The sequence below is a fragment of the Rhincodon typus genome, chromosome 3 (assembly GCF_021869965.1).
Source record: "Rhincodon typus isolate 14 chromosome 3, sRhiTyp1.1, whole genome shotgun sequence".
Lineage (NCBI taxonomy): Eukaryota > Metazoa > Chordata > Chondrichthyes > Orectolobiformes > Rhincodontidae > Rhincodon > Rhincodon typus.
The window spans coordinates 74416311-74437623 of NC_063334.1; the positions used below are offsets into that span (position 1 = coordinate 74416311).

The 21313-nt window shown below is 39.2% G+C and overlaps 1 protein-coding gene across 2 annotated transcripts in view; it reads right to left on the minus strand.

Moving 5' to 3' along the window:
- man2a1 (mannosidase, alpha, class 2A, member 1) overlaps window positions 1–21313 on the minus strand; it is a 166989-nt gene that overhangs the window by 110610 nt on the left and 35066 nt on the right. For both annotated transcript variants that reach the window (XM_048594912.1, XM_020537284.2), the window contains exon 6: window positions 2992–3165. In XM_048594912.1, coding sequence (XP_048450869.1) covers window positions 2992–3165 — 174 coding nt within the window. The remainder of the gene's footprint in view (window positions 1–2991; window positions 3166–21313) is intronic.

The window sequence follows — 21313 nt, forward strand, 5'->3', positions numbered from 1 at the left end:
AGATGGGTCTAGGCCCGAAACGTCAGCCTTCCTGCTCCTATGATGCTGCTTGGCCTACTGTGTTCATCCAGCTCTACACCTTGTTATCTCTTATATTAAAGGAAGTAGATTTGACAGGCTAAATTGCCTACTCCTGCTCTTAGTTCTTACATTCTTGTGACATTGATTAGAGTGAACTAAGTTGTGAGGCAAACGAAATCTTCACTTTTTTTTCAGAAGAGGCAGTGAAAATGGTTTTGAAAGGGAGAAGAACAATGCCTCAGGAGAAGCGATAATTTATAATGTCAGTAAACATGGGAACCAGGAAGAGAAGACAGGTAATCAGTGTTATCACTGAAGTGGAAGGGTGAACTGATGCCTTTCTTTATCCCTCTCCTCCACAGGACACAACAAAGTTTGAATTTAAAAAGAGAGGCATTACTGATACATCAGACAATATGTAACTCAACAGCAGAAACAAGTCAGCCAAGTTCCTTTAGTGCTAAATGAACTAGTTTATTGCAAACAAAAAACTTACTCAACTGAAGTTGCAAAAACAATTGACTAAAGGTTTAAACTGTACAAAAATATATAAAACTACCCTTCTTCCAAACTAACGCACACAAAGTTTGAAAACAACCAAAAGTACTTGGGCCAAATAACAGATAAATTTAGGAAAAAAACAACTTATTCATAAATGATCCAAATTTTGGTGTGTAGCCCAAGTCACTTTGCATACTAGTTATGGATATCTGAAATTACTTTTCCTGGAAACTGTGGTGGCAGTTTCTGAATTTTCCTTTAAGAATCCTCCACTGTGCTGACTAGATCTTGAATTGGGCTTTCACCTCTCAAACTTTGATGACAGAAGGTTCAGAGAAAAGACAGAATGTAAGGCTTCAGGCAAGTTATCTTAGAGTGCCTGTGTTCAAATTCATTAGCTTTATTACACCCACCAACTGTGGGGATGTGACCTCTCTTTAAAAAAATTTGTAGATTTAGTGACTTCAGTCAAGCAGCTTTGTAAATGCAAAATTATTCATCACTGCAGCCAATCTCCAATCAACGTATTCCTCAGAAAATTCCAAGATAGAGATAGATATTCAATCAATGGTATAATGAGATTGTACATTAACACTACAGATAACATATCTTCATAACATCAGTAATTTAGTGCAGATCTTGTCAAGGAATACTGATGTGAATTTCACGGACAAAATGAGCCCTGAAAGGTCCTGAGCTGATCGAGATAGCAGATACAGAAAGCTGTGGGTTTTGGTTTAATGAGGAGAGGTGCATGAGGTTATAGCAACTAAATAAACTCAATCTTAGTCACAAAGAAGTCTGTGAGCTCTTCGTATGAGATAACAAGGTGTAGAGCTGGATGAACACAGCAGGCCAAGCAGCATCATAGGAGCAGGAAGGCTGATGTTTTGGGCCTAGACCCTTCATCAGAAATGCTCTTCATACTTGTTTTGGCAGAAGAAAACAGGACCGCTGATGAAGTGTTAAACCAGTTTGACAGATGCATTTGAGAATGTCTCCCTTGAATAATTGTGTAGGGATTTGACCAAGGGCAGGTCTTCTACTCACTTTTGCATACCTCATGATCTAATCAGTTGATCACTGTCAATGAGCAAGACGATTACAAAAAAAAGGCATGAGGTGGTTCCCGCTGCTTCTTTATGCATACTCAAAGGAACACCAGTTCTCTTCCCGAGGTTCCTCTGCCTGCATGTAGCCTGTATCCTTTGAAGGGGCTGATCATTCAGGACTAAGATATAGAGAAATTACTTCATTCAAAGGGTTGAAAATCTTTGGAATTCTCTGCCCGAGAGGATTGAAGTCTCCATTGCTGAATACACTTAAGGCTCAGATAGACAAATTTTGTGCTGTCTGGAATCAAGGGCTATGGGGAGGAGGCTACACAAGCCGTACAATTTACACCTATTTCTTACATAAATTTTCTTGTTCTACCAGTGGCCATGGCTCTTAACACTGAGCACGGACCCTTTACATGTATCTAGGGCAATCACAAATGAAGACAGACAACCAGCCCAAGATTCCAGATCATCTTGCTTCCCTAGCACCAATAAATACAGAAGGAAAAATAACTTCCTGTTAATTTACGTTTTCATATGAAACATTTTGAACTTATTTATATTTAGCATATGTCCCTTGGCATTATTTATTGTCCATCGTAGGAGACAATGTTTTATAACAAAAGCAGAGCATATGGTAGAGAATATCAAGGTTATTGGTTTAATCATGACTTAATAAGTCAAATGCCGCTTTCATTAAATGCATTCTAGAATTATTACTTTGGAGATTGAATTTGATGACTATCACATTATTATCTGATAATGGGGGCAGCACGGTTGCTCAGTGGTTAGCACTGCTGCCTCACAGTGCCAGGGACCCGGGTTCAATTCCAATCTTGAGTGACTGTGTGGAGAGTGCATGTTCTTCCCGTGTCTGCATGAGTTTTCTCTGGGTGCTCTGGTTTCCTCCCACAGTCCAAAGGTGTGCAGGTTAGATGGATTGGCCGTGCTGAAATTGTCCAGGAATGTGCAGGCTAGGTGGGTTGGCCAAGGTAAATGTGGGGTTACGCAATAAGGTAGGGGGCCGGGTCTGGGTGCAATGTTCTTCGGAGGGTTGGTGCGGACTTAATGGGCTGAATGGCTTTCTTCTGCACTGTAGGGGTTCTATGATTCTATGAATTATATGTGTTAATTTCTTGTGGTATTAAACATTGAGTCTTTCCATCTATTCATATCCAGTTTCGATCCAACATAAATAATGACATCACAGAAATCATAAAACATTTACCTTACCAAGGAGACAATTTGCTAGTATACAGCAGCACAAAATATGGTTTCATTAACAATGTAACTGGTGTTTAAATTAACACTGGTAAGGGCAGCTATTAAAACCTTGATTTCTTTTTCTTGCAATAAAAAGTTTAAGAACCGGTTACTGCACTATTAAATACAACATATTAATTTCACATACCCCAATTCTGTCTCCAAAAGAATTCCAAGTTCCTTTGTTTAGCCAAGTATTTCTTCACAGAATAGTGGACTCTTTGAATTAGCATATTTGAAATACCTGTTCGTTTTAACAGGTATGCCATAGTAGATGTGTGCCCAAATGGATCAATGGCCCATCCTGATCTAGGCTTTATTCCTGTCACAGTAAACAAAAATACATCATATAAAAGTTATTAAACTGGCAGTCTAAGAGAAGAGGGAAAATGGTTTGTACAGAAGCGGAATAAATATATTTCAACGTTATTTCTTTAGAAACAATGTCACAGCTCAGCTATGCAAAGCACTATACCTATTAAGTAACTGTGTTCGTGAAAGTTTAAAAGTCTGTAAATGGATGCTTAGATCTGGGAGTGAATAAGATTTGAAATATGTAGAAAACTTTTATTCACAAGGTGATGAACTGGAACATTTCTTAAGCAGACACCGACCTAAACTGTAATGGAATCATCCAATGTTGGAACATAATCAAAAGGCTTCTCTTATCTTTCATAATGCATGAAATTTCCTACAATGAAAGATTCAGAGGATTTGAAGGTATTGCTATCAGGCTCGATTCTAGAAGTGATTTCCTAACCATCAACATCATCCCTCATCCTGACAACAGTCTGTGACTAATCCAATGTATTCACAACCTCTAAGCAAACAAAACCTGTGATTAATGGAAATCAAAAACAAAAGCAGAGATTGTTAGAAAAACCCAGCAGGTCTGGCAGCAACTTGGAGAGGAATCAGAGTTTAATGCTTCAGGCCCAGAGACCCTTCCTCAGAATGTTCACAATCTCTGCCAGATTTGACCATAATGCAAGCTTTCGATAATCTATCCTATTCACTTAACACTGCTGACTTCGTCCAGCTCAGCTGCTGCTAAAACTCTCACTCTTTTCTTTGTTACTACTGGATTGATTATTCCAACACATTCTGCCCAAATTCTGCCGCTATAAACTCGCATTCATTCAAAGGTTTGCTGCCCATATCTTAATTCACTCTTCATCCTGTGTTTGCTGACATACACTGGCTCTCAGCCAAGCAACGTAATATTTTTAAAATTTTCACCTTTTTAAAAATTCTTTCATTCTTCTGTTTTCTCCCCATGTGTTGCCAGACCTGCTGAGTTTCTTCAATAATTTCTGTTGTTGTTTCAGATTGCGAGCATCCCATTTCTTTCAACATCTATTTGCTATGTTGTTGAATAGTAAACATTGCAGTTGCTCTGACTTGTTAGATTTTGCGTGAGTTATTTAAGTTGGAGTAAGTCGGATGACCCATTGAACCTGCTCCGCATTCAAGTAGATCATGCACAATCACAGATTACATGCAAATGCCACATCTTCTCACACTATCCTCATATTTCTCAATGCTTTTAGTTTCCAATAATCTGTGCATCTCACTCGTGGTTGTATTTAATTACCGAGCAAGCACAACTTCTCCACAGCAGAAATTCCCTCAAGATTCACAATCCTGAGTGAAAAATGTATTTGACTTGCGAAGCAGTGGAATTGATGTGGAGATAATTACTCTGTGAAATGATATTAATACTGTACCTTTGAAGGTCAGATCAAGGGACAGAGTGTTTTTGGGGACTTGTAAAGAGAAAAATAACTGCTTTTATCATCCTGTGGTTTTAAAATGAAATCTTACTTGGATTCCACAAAGCTGGAGACAGCCTTCACCCAAATGAAAATAATCAATTCCAAGCATCACATCTGTCTCACAGATAGCCAATTGATGCTCTTTATGTGACTAGCAGTCTCAAACTACAACACAGACTACAAAGTACTGCCAGATACTGTGCAGTCATTGGTGTCACATAAAGACTTGGATGAGTATAGGACACATTTAATAATTATATGTACTTGGTTTAAGATTTATCTTGCACTGAAATTAAACTGTTTATTCCATCTGCTCTTTGGGCTAGATCCTGGGTTGCACATCATCTTCAAGAAGTGATCTTGTGATTAAAAGCAACCGACTGACTGGCTAATTCACTGCACCGTAATCAAATTAGTCCCCTGACTGACTGTTATGACACCCCCTGGGTAACATGAGTAAACAGAGTAATAATGGACTACTTCAATTTGTATATAGGACTGGGTTAACCAAATCAGCACCAACACTGTGGAGGATGAATTTCTGGAATGCATATTCAATGGATATCCAGAGCACTGCACTGAAAAACCAACTACGAACAGAATTATTTTGGATTTACTGTTATGCGATCAGAAATGGATCATTAATAAAATATAAAGGCTACTTAGGGAAATAAAGACAATAAGACCATAAGGCGGAGAAGTAGAAACAGGCTATTCAGCCCATCAAGATTGTTCCACCATTATCAACTCCAGCTTTCCTGCCTGATAGGGAATACGTGAGCTTTGCACATCGAAGTTACTGAGTGCCACAGAATTTCCGTCAGGTTAAGGATGAAAAGTCACTATCAACAGTTAAACTGTGTATGAACAGAACAGTCTAATCAGGACATGACAGCAAGTAAACTGCTGAGGCAAAGTGCTTATATAAAATGCTGTACCAAAGATCCAACCACAGGGGGACAACTCAATGACCAATAGTAAACATAGTGTGGGGGGGGGGGTGGTGGCATGTGCGCTCTAAGCTTAAACTGAACTGTATAAATTAAGACATTGAGACTGTGTGTGCACCTTTTTGCTATGAAGATCTGACCCTATAATGAAATTGTGTTGCAATAAAGGTTGCCTGAATCTACCACCAGGCTCAGGCTCTCACTAAGAAATTATGAGATCTTACAATTTGGCATAGTCAGTAGGATCGCTGGAGGAATAAAGGACTAAATCTTGGACAAAAGAGCTATATTGGCCCCGAGGTAAGGATTCCTCCTTATAAACAGTTCTCGGTCAATTGTCTGGATTTGGTCTCTCTTCCAAGTAATCTTGAAACTCTCCAAGTGGTAGATGCCCCATTTGAGGCCCCATTTTTACAGAACGCTCTGACATTGGCAGAGACTACAATTTGTTACCGACCTGGCTGAAAAAGCCTACAGCTCGAGACTCATAAATAACTGGTACAATGGTGGACGATAAGACCAAAGAGTTGCCTACAACTATTAAAAGCAGGCGGACCCCACCTGATGAAATTCTCCAAAACCTAAAAGACTACATAGAGCAACAGTTTGACTTACCCAAAGCCTGTGCCGAAATCAGACAAAAGTATCATACCTCCACTGGACAGTGGTCTCTGGCCAACATTAAAAGAGTCTGGGGAGAAAGGACCCATTTGAAGGAAAAAGAATGAGTCAGGTGGTCCCTGGTCCTCATGGGACAGGTCCGACAGCGAAGTGAAATCATGACCTGTTCCCAGTTTTGACCAGTACAAAATGCAACCGTATAAAGAACAAGTAACACAATTAGCAGACATTGGAATGCGGAGTGAATGAACACACCATAAGACACCCAAGGATAAAGATAGGGTTATCTAGTAAATATGGTAACATGGTTCAGCTAGCAAATGTCTGGCAGGAATGTACTTGAATACAGTGTCCATTGCGAAAAGCCCCAAAGACAGAGAGAGAGAGAGAGAGAGAGAGAGAGAGGGAGAGAGAAAGAGACCAGCTTTTGTATTTGACCAAGGTAATAACTTTTTCCTGTCTGGGTGTGAATGTTGAGTACTAGTTAGCGCTTCTATTAAGTGTTAACTCTTTGTGGTCTTGTTTGGATGCATCCTCATTTGTTGGTTGTTAAACATGGTCTTGAATAATTTGTGTGTTTTGTCTCCCAGAGCTCGAGATCTGGGAATACTTTTGAGTTTAGTTTGTAGTTTGGGATCGTATGGTGATTTGAATGTCTGGTGTGCGCCTGTATCAGTATGGAACATATATGGTTGGAAAAATCTGCGATGAAATGTTGATTTAAAATTTGGCTCTTAAATCTTGGTAAAAGTTTACCTCTTGGAATTGACTGTAATTAATTAAAGCTAATTGAAGAAGTAAAATTAAGTTAAAAGATACGACTTTTTGCTCTTTCCTCAAATTAATGTACTGTATGGCTCGGATTGAGGAAAGAGGTCTGGGTAAATTTTAATTTTAGAAACTTTATGTTTAAACTATCATGTTTGGAATTTCATTTTCTGGCCAGAGTGAACTTCCAAATACTGTTTTAACATGAGTGAATCTTTAATTCTGGATGATAAGATTTGCTCATCATAAACGCACATTGGTGTGAAAGTATCCAAGTAATAGGGGAATTGGAATTTTGAAACTGCAATTCTCTTCAAACAAAATTATCAGATTACATGTTCCAAAATCTGAGAAAACTGATAAAGGAGTTTTTTTTTTTTTTTTTTTTAAGTACAATGTAAAAGGAGGTGGGCTTTTCCTTTATTAATTATAACACACTTATTTCTGCACAGGAGGAAAAGAGTCTGTTGACGTGATAATGTCCAGGAGTTTTCACCCTGTCCCTTTAAACCAGCAGTAAACCACTACTAATTAACCCATTCTGCTTGAAGTGGAATAGATGGATGCTGTTTTGTTTTTCAGAGAATTAAAGATCCTGAAGGTATTACCAATGGCTTCATACCTCAACCTGTCTGCAGACTTTCAACGTTGCAACACAGTGATGGATGAGGCATCCTCAACCCATCAAGCCATTCATTAACAACACATCTCAGCATTAGAGAACTACTGTGAAAACACTAAATGTATTGGTTATCAGGAATTTCAAAACCACTAAACCTGGTTACACTTAAGCATATCGTGATAAAAGAAAATTATATTGAGGCCTGGTATTCTAAAATATTTAAAGGGAATAGTGACGTGAAAATTTTAAATGATTCTGGAAAATGATAAAGTGCATGCACAGAGTCTTACTGATTATAATGCATTGAAAAATTGTTAGTGACTTTGAGGGAGCAAACAAAATATTGAATTTGGACAAATTTACACAGCGATATCTAAATATCTATAATGAGTTAACGTTTCGGGTCCGGTGACCCTTCCTCAGAACGGACAGTCACCGGACCCGAAACGTTAACTCTGTTTTCTCCACCACAGATGCTGCCAGACCTGCTGAGCTTTTCCAGCAACTTTGTTTTTGTTCCTGATTTACAGTTCTTTTGGTTTTTATCTATAATGAGTTATCAAGTAACTTTTTTAAAAATTTGAGTCATTTTAGAGAAAGAACGAACAAAGTATGTTTTGCCTGAATCAAACAGAAATGTATGACTTCTGTTTTAAAATATAATAAGATTATGTTCTATGGACTAACATCTCTCCAGAGCTCTGGAATTAGATAGGCAGTAATAGTTAAATTGCAAAATTAGATGAGACAAAGTGATTAAGCGTGCAGAGTAGTGGCAGGAAAAAAAAATTAGAATAATGGGTTGAAACTGCAATTGAGGTTAAAATGCATTTTAGTGAAAAGGAAGGTTAGATGAGAGTACGAAACTGATAGCTTTCTCTTGGTGATGTTTGTGTCCTTGTCTTTCCTTTTAAGAGAACTGAATTTGGTGATTGAGCCACTGCCCGACACTTTGGGACTATTCGTGGACAGATAAGTAAAATCTCATAGATCTTTTCATAGGATCATAACGTGAGACAAGAATGCATGACATGGTCTTGGGACATCGATGTAAGCGCGCAAAAGTGATCATTACCTCAGTGGTAACAAACAGGAGGGAATGCATGATGAAAAAGAAGTGCACTGAAGAACAGGTCTCAAACATATACACCAACTTGACAAAAGGATTAGTGTGGCCTTGAAGAGCACAAAAACATAGTTTAAACAATAAGACACTGACACATAATCCATAGAGAAACTGACTTTAAAACAGCGATATCGTATTGGAGTTAAAGGACCCAAAATGATGACATAAAGATATCTTGAAAATGAGGGGGAAAGCATAAGCTAAAGGTAAAGCCTGATGAACACACTGTCATTTGTTAGAGCTCTACTGTTTGATACCATGGACATTGCAGCTCTGAGGCGGTACTTGCATATGGAGGTAGTTACGTCTCAATGATACAACCATTCATAAAACTGGCAAAGAAGTAAATATATTGAAGAAGTATCCTCAAGACGGATACAGATGAAACGAACTGGAGAAGTTTTGAGTTCATGTATTGTGTTATTTTACTGTTATTGAGTGAGGTGATCTGCGGATAGAAAAAAATAACAAATTAAGGAGCATGAATCTGAATTTATGGAATTCAGAGGTTATTAAATTTGAATAAAGTGAATTTTAGAACAAGTTATGCAAATAGATTGACTGAAAAAAAAATGTAGATGATTTGAGCAGATCATTATACTCAACACATCAAGGGAAGAATGACAAAGGGAAAAATATTACAAGACGAGGGTGAGAAAGAGATCACATCCCATAGTGGCTGGACTTCACCGATGCAATGTGTCACATGGACAATTCAGGTGTCTCAACCCATCATCCTGAAGAGGTAAGTTGAAGGCAAAAAATAAATTATAATTAAGAGCTGTATCAGGCGGCCACAGAGTAAATGGGAGTCTGTGCTATTCCTGGTCTTAAAACATGTACGGAAAGTTAAAGTACAAAACCCGTCAGGATTGATGATGAGGGAAGGGAATGAGCACAAGTGTGTGAGAGAAACCATTACAAGGAGACGGAGTGTCTTAGAGTCCGTATCCAGAGTTATTTGTAAATGGATCAATGAACATTACAAGCGAACACCTGCACTACATGAGCGGTGGTAAATGTAGAGGAAAACCTAATAGCAGGAAAGCAGATTCCTGGGAAATATTCAGCCCAAGTAGCTGAATTAAGTAAAAACATGCTGCTAGTGATAAAGAAAGTATCTGATTTAACCGAAACTTCTTCAACTGCGAATTGTCAGAAAGTAAATAGTGAGTGTAGTTCAAAAAGCGGAAGGCAAGTGAATACTTGACAGATCGACCAAAGGGATAAATTAGGAAGTGGGGAGGACCTCCAACAAGGGTGGGTGCCAGTATCTGTTTTCCCCCTTGCTTCGACCACACTAGGTGCTCTTTCCTCTCCTACAACCCCAAGAGAATTGAAATTCCCACTCCTGAGAGAGAGTCTAGTTAATGGAATAATACTGTTAAATGAAGAGATATTGTACGATGATGTAATGCATAAGATTGGACCCATTCTGATCAACATTTCAGGTATCCAGGTGCTGGAATGTTGCTCAGATCAGTTAAATCCGAAAGATATCCATACCTCGGCATTTGTTTTGATTTAAGCAACCAGGATTCATGTGGCGAGCACAAATGAGGCAAGGAATACCAGATGACACCTCACAAAATTGGTTGGCAGCCCTTACCGAAAGTGGGGTTTGTTGGGGGGGGTGGGAAAGTGTGTTAGGGAGGTCTGTGACTGAGCAGCACAAAATGGCCAATGGCTGTCCATGGCATTAGCAGCAGAACATGGCCAACAGTAGTTAGAGATCTTGGGAAAATATTTGTTTAATGTAGTCTTCACAAGTAGAACAATAGTAGCTCTGTAGACCCACAGTAACAGAACCGAGATAGAATATGCAGAAGAATATTTCATATTACATTTAAGTAGTGAATCTCTCAAATTATTTAATAAATATTAAAAGCAGGTTTTAGTCAAGATCATTCAAATAATCATAGATATAGATTCTGAAGTAGTTATAGATTCACCCACATACAAAAAAAATCACTGAAAGCAATAGAGGAAAAGATTCAAATAAAATTATGAGAGCAAACCAATCTCAGACAGTAAAAGCATCCCTCCCATATCATTACAGGAAGAAATGAATGATAGGTACAGAAACTAGCAGACCTTTCCTGCACAGAGCATACTACGTCTAAGCTAACTTTTGCTTGTGTGCTTTCTGATTCACTTAAGTGAGAATCAAAGGGGGAATTGACAGGGAATATGCAAGCTGCTGTACGTTGAAGTTGCTGAGTGCAGAATTTCTGTTGGGTTAAGGATGGAAAGTCACTATCAACAGTTAAACTGTGTACAAACAGAAGTCTAAAAGTTCTGTTTTTTGGGGAACTGCCACTGCCATGCTATTACTGCTTGAGTTCATGTACATAGCAGCAAGTAAACTGCTGAGGCAAACCGCTAACATAAAATGCTGTACCAAAGATCCAATCACAGAGGAACAACTCAAAGCTACAGACCAATACTGAACAAAGGTGGGAGGTGTGCTCTAAGCTTGAACTGTAGAAATTAAGACACTCCAAAACTGTGCTTGCTTTTTGCTATGAAGATCTGAAGCTGTAATGAAGTTGTGTTGCAATAAAGGTTGCCTGATTCTACCACCGGACTCGGACTCTCACTAAGAAATCATGAGCTCTTATACTGCCTTTTCCCCATACCTATGTATTCTCATACTGATTAAAAGTATATCTCAGCCATGAGTATAATTAACAATACAACCTCAACAGGTTTCTGCAGTAAAGAGTTCACAGATTCACTACCCTTTGCGAGAAGAAATTCCTCCTCATCTCCATCTTAAATGTGTGACCCCTTATTCTAAGATTATACTCTGTAGTCCTAGACTGTCCCACAAAGGAAACAATCTCAAGAAGCTCTATGTTTCAAAAAAGTCACCTCTCATTCTTCTAAATTCCAACAAGCACAGGCCCAACCTACTCAACCTCTCTTCTAAGACAGTCCCTCCATACCTGGTATCAGCCTAGTGAACATTCTCTGAACTGCCTTCAGTATATCTTGCCTTAGATAAAGGGCCCAAATTGTTCACAGAGCGATCAGAACATAATGGAATTTCACCGTGAGTTTATATGCTGTAGAGTCCCTTCTGAAAGTACAGTCTTAAATCTAAATAAATGTAAACAATGAAACTATGAGGGACAAGTTGACTATGATGGATTGGGAAAATACACTTAAGCATTTGATGGGAGATAGCCAATAGCTAATTCATAAAAATGTATTACACGGTCAACAACAGATACACATTCTGTTACAAAGAGCCAAAAGGGAAAAACAAAACAAACTGCTTAACAAAAAATATTAAGGAGTGCACTAGATCAAAGGTTAAGGTTTGGAAGCAAATGAGAACCCAGCAAGAGAACCAAAAAAAAACTGATTAAGAAAGGAAACCATAATACAAATGCAAACCAGTAGGAAACATAAAGGCAAACTGTAAAAACTTCTTTAGATAAACCAAAGAGAGAAGATTAACAAAGACAAATGTGTGCCCATAACAGCTGCAGAGAGGAGAATTTATAGTGGTGAACTGGGAAACGGCAGAGAAACTAAACAGTTACATTTCATTTGTCCTCATGAAAGAAGATACAGATAATCTCCCAGAAATACAAAGTGAACAAGGGATTTATGAACTTGAGTAACTAAAAGAAGGTTAATAATAGCAAAAAAGCAGCACTGAAAAAATGAACTGGGTCAAAGTTTGATAAATTCCCTGGATCAGCTGAGCTTCAACCCAGAGTATTTGAGGAGGTCACTAGATAGTGGATGCATTAGTTGTTATCTTTCAAAATTATATAGATTCTGCAAAGGTTGCTGTGAACTGGATTGTATCCCACTTTTTAAAAAGGCAGGAGAGTAGACAACTATGGACCCTGTCAGTTTGATGTCTACAATAGGGAAAATGTCAGAATCTCTTCTAAAGCATGTGATATCTATACATCTACTGAAAACAATTATAAAATTGGGCACAGTCAACATGGATTTATGAAAGGGAAATCATGTTTGACAATTTTTTTGGCATTTTCTTGTGGATATTATTTGTAACATTGATAAAGGAAAACCAGTGGCTGTTATGTATTTGGATTTTCAGGGGGCTTTTGATAGGATCCCACATAAGAGGTGGGTAAATAATATTCAAGTCTGCGGGGTTAGGAACAATACGCTAGTAGGAATTGACAATTGGTTAACAGATAGAAAGCAGATAGTAGGAGTAAATGGATCATTCTCAGGACGCAAGGCTGTTGTTGGTTGTCAAACAAAAGAATCTGTGAGAGGTCATAAGCTTCTCAAAATCTGTAGTAAATATTTGGATGTAGGAATTAATCATAACATTCCCAAATTTGACGACACTAAACTGGATGGGAATGCAGGTGGTGAGGAAAATGCAAGGTCAAGGGGACTAGAACATGGTAAATGGAGAATAAATGTGACTGTGTGAAGTTATCCACTTTGGATGAAAAAACAAAGGCAGAATATTTCTAAAATTGGGAGAGATTGGGAACTGTGTGTATGAGAAAAAATATTTCCCCAGGAGGGTGGTGAACCTTTGCATTCTCTACCCAAGAAGCCTGAGGAAGCTCAATATTTGATCATGTTCAAGTTTTAGAGATAGATAGATTTCTGGACAATGATGACATCAAGGGATATGGAAATAGTGCAGGTTAGTGGAATCATCATAGATGATCAGCCATAATCAAATCAAATAGTGGAACAGGCTTGATGGGTTGAATGTCTTAGTCCTGTTTCTTTATGGGGATAGCACAGGAATGTAGCATTGGAGATAGATGATCAGCCATAATCTAATTGAATAGCAGAGTAGGCTTGACAGACTAAAAGGCCTACTCGTGCACCTATTTTCAAATTCCCTGTACCAGTGGGAAATTCTTTGGTCTCTGTACGGTACCTATAATACCAAAGCAACTACAGTCAAGATTTAAGCAGTAATAGCATGGCAGTGGCAGTTCCCCAACAAACAGAAATTTTTTATTCTAATTTTTATAAGATAATGGTTGTCTTAAAATTGGAATACAGCTAGCTGAGGTCATTCTTCCTTACCGTTTTCGAAAACATATGAATATAAAGTAATAGCAGCGAGATAACGATGGAACAAAGGTTTTCCATAGTTATTTCCTCCAGTACGTTTACTACAATTTTTAACTTTTTAAAATTTATTCACTTGTGGGATGCAAACGTCACCAGCTGGCCAGTGTTTATTGCTTATCCCTGGTTACTCTTGTGAAAGCAGCAGTGAGATGCCTTCTTGAACTGCTGCAGTTCATGTGCTGTAGCTGGACCCCTAATGCCCTTGGGGAGGGAATTCCAGGGTTTTGACCTAATGGCAGTGAACAAACGTTGATATATACTGCCAAGTCAGGATGGTGAGTGGCTTAGAAGGGAACTTAATGTCCCCATGTCTCTGCTGCCCTTATCCTCTAGATGAAAGTGGTTGTGGGTTTGGAAGATGCTGTTTCAGGATCTTTGTGAATTCCTGCCGTGCATCTTGTAAATAACTCACACTACAGCTACTGAGTGTCAGTGATGGAGGGAATGGATGTTTGTGAATGTGGTGCCAATCAAACAGGTTGTTTTGTCCAGATGGTGTCAAGATTCTGGAATGTTGTTAGAGCTGCACTCATCCAGGCAAGGATGGGGGGGGCAGCATTCCGTCATTGTCCTGACTCGTGCCTTGTAGATTATAGTGAACAGGCCCTGGGGAGTCAAGAAGAGAGTTACTCATTGCAGTGTTCCTAAACTCTGACCTGCTTCTGTAGCCACTGTATTTATTTAGCAAGTCCAGCTGAGTTTCTGGTCAATGGTAACCCCCATGATGTTGATATTGGAGGATTCAGTGATGGTAATACAATTGAATGTCAAGAAAGATGGTTAGATTGTCACTTATTGGTGATGGTCATGGATTGTCATTTCTCTGGTGTGAATGTTACTTGCCACTTTTCATCCCAATCCAGGATATCATCCAGATCTTGTTGCATTTGAACATGGTCTGCTTCAGTATTTGAAGAGTCGTAAATGGTGCGGAGCATTATGCAATCATCAAACATTCCCACTTCTGACTTATGATGGAGGGAAGGTCATTAATGAAGTAGTTGAAGATGGTTTGACTTAGGACATTATCCTGAGGAACATCTGCAGCGATATCCTGAAATGACTGGCTTTCAACAACCAAAACCATCTTCCAATGTGCCAGGTTTGAATCCAAACTCTCCAATCAGTGGAGGGGTTTGCCCCAGATTCCCATCGATTCCAGTTTTGCTCGGGCTTCTTGATGGCACACATGGTCAAACGCAGCCTTGACGTCAGGGGCAGTCACTCTCACCTCTAGAGGTCAGCTCTGTTGTCCACATTTGAACCAAAACGAGGTCAGGAGCCAAGTGGTCCTGACTGAACCCAACGTGGCTGTCGGTGAACTAAACAGGTGCTGCTTGGTAGCACTATTGATAACACCTTCCATTACTTTACTGATGATCAAGAGTAAACTGAAGGAGCAGTAATTCATTGGGTTGGATTTGACCTCCTGTGTGTGTACAGGACATATCAAGGCAATTTTCGACACTGTAGGCTAGATGTCAGAGTTGTATTATGCAATATTTATCATTAAAGATTGGGCCAGGTTGAGTGCTGAAATCAATAATTTTACTATTTATCATGACACATTTCAAGGCTTTAATGTTTTGTGTTAACAGGAATTAGAAGTTATATTTAATTTTGTTCAAAATGTCTGCATGTGGGATGTACGCGAGTGTGCGCGTGCCAGTGTGTGTGCGCATGCGAGAGTGTATGTGTGGGGATGTGTATATGCGCATGAGGGTGTGCACACGTGAGGATGTGTATATGTGCGTGGGCACGCAAGTGTGCATGGGGGTGTGCGCATACATGGGGGTATGTATGTACAGGCGTGTGTTCTGCAGTATGTCTACATTCCACAGACTGCATCCCTTCACATCGCAGCTTATTTAGCTCTGCTAAGGTTCAAAAATCCAGAGCCAGAAAACTCTTACCTCTGTGCTCCTAACCCAGAAGCAAAAATCTTGGTAGATAAATCAATCAACTCATTTCAAACTTATCAAGCCAAAATATAAACAGAAAATGCTGGAAACACCTAATAGCCTTATTCCAATGAATGTGGGAAAGAATGATGGTTCAAATTTCATGGTGATGACCTCCCATCAAAATTGATGAATTATAATGAATTTGAATTAAACTTCAAAAACTGTGTACGGTGTACAGAGCATGCAGTCAGTAGCAAAACAAAAGTAATTGTCAATAACCTATTTGTCAGTGACTGCCCAGAAGAATCCAACAATTTCAGTGACATGGATTTCCCCTTTCATATATTAGTTTGAATCTGACATCAAAACAAGGAAATCCCCAAGAATCCAGGTACAATTATGTCATCGAGCAAGGTAAGCATAATGGAGTACTCTCTCAGACAGAAAAACAGCAATTAAAATGCATTGATCATCATTCACTTCCAATAAAATTTAGCAAAGGACAAAATGAATGTTATATGAATATATTATGGGAGTTCAATGATATATGCATAGCATTTAGCGAGAAGTTGAAATGTTGCAAACTTCTATTGAAAAGAATTATGTTGAGTAATATTTTAAATATTTTATAATAATATTTTATAAAATTTTACAAGATATGTGGTTGTTCAGGTGTAATTACAAAGTTAGTATATCCACTGAAATACCCAGTAATGCTTCATTCAATACGGAGTAAGCTTTTCAAGAGTTCTTACAGCCAGATTTCAGCATAGTTCATAAATTTCAGCAAGATTCAATCACTGTTGTAATTATTAATTGATCATTAGTTATAATTAATAGCTTAAATAAGGTAATAACTGGATTCAAAGAGAGGGAATCAACGAAGATGAACGGTCAGAATCAGAAGAGACAGCAACCAAGTCAGAAAGGCAGAGACATTATAGATCAGCTAAGGCACAAAGGAGTTTGGCATGGTTGGATGGTAATTATTTTATTGAAAATAGTCTGACAAACAAGACTGAGCAGTTGATGGTGCAAATTAAAACGTGTATGATGTCACTGCTGTTTCTAAGACAAAATTAAGAAGGGGCCTGGATTAGCAGCTCAATATTCCAGGATTCAGGGTCTTCATGCAAGATAGGAAAGGAGATAAAAGAAGAAAATGTCGCAATTTTGATCAGGGAATCTATCACAATAGTAAAAGGGATGACATCTTCTTAAAAGGCTCCTCAAAGGAAGCCATTGGATTGAACTTAAAAATCAAAAAGGAGCAATCATATTGCTTGGAGCAAACAGTCTGAAAGAAATAGAATACGTATGTAAATTTCAGGGAAGTGTAAAAAGTAATAGGTTAGTGATTGTATGGAATTTCAATTTACCCAACATTAACTAGAGTAATCATGGTATGAAAGCTTTAGAGGGAGAGAAATGCTTAAACGGTATCCAGGACAGTTTTTTAAAGCCAGTGTGTAGAAGGCCTGACAAGAGTCAGGACTTAATTTTATGTAACAAAGCTAGGCAAGTGGTTGAAGAATCAGTGAGGGCGCATTTTGCAGACGGTGATCATAACACCTGTTAGATTCAGGATTGTTATGTACAAAGACAAGTGGTAGTGGTGATGGTAGGTGGGGGGGGTCGGTGGGGGGGAGGTGGGGAGGGCATGGGGCTGATTTTAATGAGATCAGATATGACTTGGCCAGAGCAGACTGGGAACAGATACGTCCAGCAAATCTTTCTCAGAACAGTGGGTTGGATTCAAGAAGGAAATAATCCTGTGAACACTGTACTTCAAGGAATGCACAGCATTAGATTAAGAAAAGAAGGCAGGTTTATGGCAGAAAACGAGGGCTTAAAACAGCAGAAGCCCTAGAGGGGTGTAGAATGTGCAGGAAGGAACTTAAAACAGGAGATTCGGAGAGCTAAAAGGCAATCTGAAAGAATACCAACCGGCAAAATAAAGAAAATCCTAAGTCATTTCACAAGCATATTGGGGTAAAATGTAAAGAAGGAAAGAGTAGGGGCCATTAAGAACCACAACAGTAATATGTACATGGAGGCGGAGGACATAGGTACGGTTATAAATGAATACTTTGGGATGGTGCATTAGTGAGAAGGAAGATATGGTTATAGAAATCAGGGAGGTCTGTGATATAATTTTAAAAATTAGTATAAACAGAGAGGAGGTTCTGACTGGTCCGGCAGATTTAGAAGTAGATAAATCACCAGGGATGGATGCAAAGTATCCTCGGTCATTGAGTGAGGCAAGGCAGAAAATAGCAGGGGTGCTTGCAAATATTTTTAATTCCACCCTGATGACAGGGAGAGGTACTGGACGATGGAGATCGGCCAAAATGATACCAGTGCTCAAGAAGGGAACAAGGAACAAGGAACAAACCAGGAAAATACAGGTTGGTCAGTGTAACTTCAGTGGTGGGGCAACTATTGGAAGCAATTCTGAGGGACAATTAATCTACATTTGGAGAAGCAGGGAACAATCAAGATTATGTCACAGGTAGACAGTGTAATAAAGGCGGCGTTTGGCACGCTTGCCGTCATTGCTCATATCACTGAGTACAGGAGTTGATGTCATGTTGAGGTCGTACAGGACATTGGTAAGGCCACTTTTGGAGCACTGTGTACAGTTCTGGTCACCCTACTATTGGAAGGATATTATTAAATTGGAAAGTTTGAGTTATAAGGAGAGAGTGGATAGGCTGGGACTTTTTCACTGGAGTGTAGGAAGTTGAGGGGTGACCTTATAGAAGTTTATAAAATCATGAGGAGCATGGAGAAGGTGAATAGCAAAGATCTTTTCTGTAGGGTCATGGAGTTCAAAACTCGAGGGCATATTTTTAAGGTGAGAAGTTAAAGATTTAAAAGGGACCTGAGGGACAATTTTTTTCACACAGTGGGCGATTTGTATGTGGAATGAACTGCCAGAGGAAGTGGTACATGCAGGTACAATTACAACATTTAAAAGACATTTGGACAAGTATATGAATAGGAAAAGTTTAAAGGGATATGGGCCAAACATAGGCAAACGGAACTAATTTAGTTTGGGAAACTTGGTCAGTATGGACGAGTTGGACCGAAGAATCTGGTTCTGTGGTGTATGACTCTACGACAGTTGGCATGGTTTTTTTAAGGGAGGTCATGTCTGACCAATTGAATTTTTCAAAGAGCTAACCAGGTGTGTAATGAGCCCAATGCTTTTGATGTAGTTTACATGGAATTCAGCAAGGCTTCCATTTTGTCCTGCATGGGAAACTGATAAAGATAAGGATGCATGGAAATTTGGCAATTTGGAGCCACAGTTGACTGAATGGCAGGAAGCCGAGGGTGATGCATGAATTCTGCATCTAGTGGAGTCCCAAGGCGGTCAGTGTTGAGGCTCTTGCTGTTTGTGGTGTATATAAATAATTTAGACTTGAATAAGTTTGCAGATGTTGCAAAAATTGGTAGGGTGGTGAATAGTGAGGAGGATAGCCTTAACACACAGATATGGATGGGCTGGTCAGTGGCAATTGAAATTCAATTCAATTAATGTGAGGCGATGCATGTGAGCAGGATCAACAAAGCAAAGGAATATATGAAGAACCACAGGAGTCCAGGAAGCATCAATGATCAGAGGGGCCTTGAGGTACAGGATAGGTGGATAAAGTGGTTAAAAAGGCAAATGGTACACTTGCCTTTATTTGTTGAGGCACAGAGTTTAAGGGAGATTATATTGAAACTATTTAAAACATTGGTTAGTCCAGAGACTATGGTGCGCAGTTCTCAAATCCACATTATAGGTGGGATGTGATAGCACTGTAAAGGGTGCAGAGTAAATTTATCAGGGTGTTGCCTGGGCTGGGGAGTTGAAGTTTTGAAGACAGATTGGATGAACTGGGTTGTTTTCCTTGGAGCAGAGGAAACTGACAGGGAACATGATGTATCAATTATGCTGAAATGATGTATAAAATCAGATTGGGCAGACAGGAAGAAACTTTTCTCCTTGCTGGAGGGATCAATGACTGGGGGCATAGATTTAACAGAAGGGGCAGGAGGTTTAGAGGTGACATGAGGAAAAAAATTCCCATCAGAGAGTGGTGGGAATCGAGAACTCATCACCTGTAACAATGGTAGTTGCAGAAATGCTGGCAAATGGGACTAGAATAGTTAGGTGGTTGTTTTCGACCACAGCACACTCGATGGGCCAAAGGGTCTTTTTCTGTGCTGTAGTTCTCTATGATGCTGTCAAACAACTGTCATTTTTAATTCATGGATAATTCATGAGATTTGTAGCTTGTAGTCCCTGAGCCTGAACCTCACAGAATCGTTCAGTGCAGGTGGAGGACATTTGGGCGTTTTAACATGGTGCTAATCTGCTGCCTTTTACCCGTAATTGCATATTTTTTCCATTTAAATAACCATCAATGCCCTCCAGAATACCTTAATTGCTCCCCTGTCCGGCACACTCCAGACAATGCATTCCAGACATTGATTACTTGCTGTATGAAAACAGTTTTCTTCCCTCGCATTTTCTTCTTTTGAAAAAGATGTTAAAATGGTACCCTCTGATTTTTGATCTTTTTACAAGTGGGAAGTTTCTCCTTGTCTACTCTGTCCAGCTACTTATGATTTAAATAACTTCTATCAAATGTATTCTCCAAGTAAAACAGTCCCAACATCTTCAATCTTTCCTCATATCTGAAGTGTGTGTTATCCCTGGAAGCATTCTCATTTTCTCCTGCACTCTCTCCAACACATTCACATCCTTCCTGTAATGAGGCACCCAGAACGGTTCACAATACTCCAACTGAGAACTAACTAGTATCTTAGGTAAATGCGTCATAAACTTGCTGATCTTGCACTTTATCCACTTATTAATGAACTCTAGAATAGTATGCTTTATCAACATCTCTCCAATCCTCTGGCACCACCCCAAATCCAGGGAAGATTGAAAACCAATTGTCAGTGGATCTGCAATTTACACTCTTACTTCCTTCAATGCACTCAGATGCATCTTATCCAGTGCTGATGCCTTACTTCAATTTTGGATAACTTATCCAATAACACCAGCTTTTTAAGATTAAACCCTTCTAGCGATTGAGTTTCCGTCTTCATCACCATGGCCTGGACATGAGTAATGACCGAAGAAAAAGTATTAATTTATCACATCAGCCATGCCTCTATCACCATACAAATCCTTTTTGGTCCCTAATCTGCCATACTTCTCCTTTTGCCACCATTTGATTATTGATATGTTCATTGACTTGGGATTTCCTTTTAAATTAGCTGCCAGTCTTTTTCAAATTACCCTCTTTTCTCCCCCATAATGGGGAGACCAGAAAATCACTGCAAAAGATGAGGCTCACGCATTCGCAATCGCAACAATCTTCACCAGAAGTGCCAAGGGGATCATCCATCTCAATCTGTTCCAGAGGTTCCCAGCATCACAGATGCTAGTCTTTACCCAATTTGATTGACACCAGGTGATGGAGCACTGGATACTGCAAAGACTTTGGCCCCTAACAACATTCTTACAGTCGTACTGAAAACCTACGCTCCAGATCTTGCTACACCTCTAGTCAAGCTGTTCCAGTACAGCTGCAACAAACATGGTTC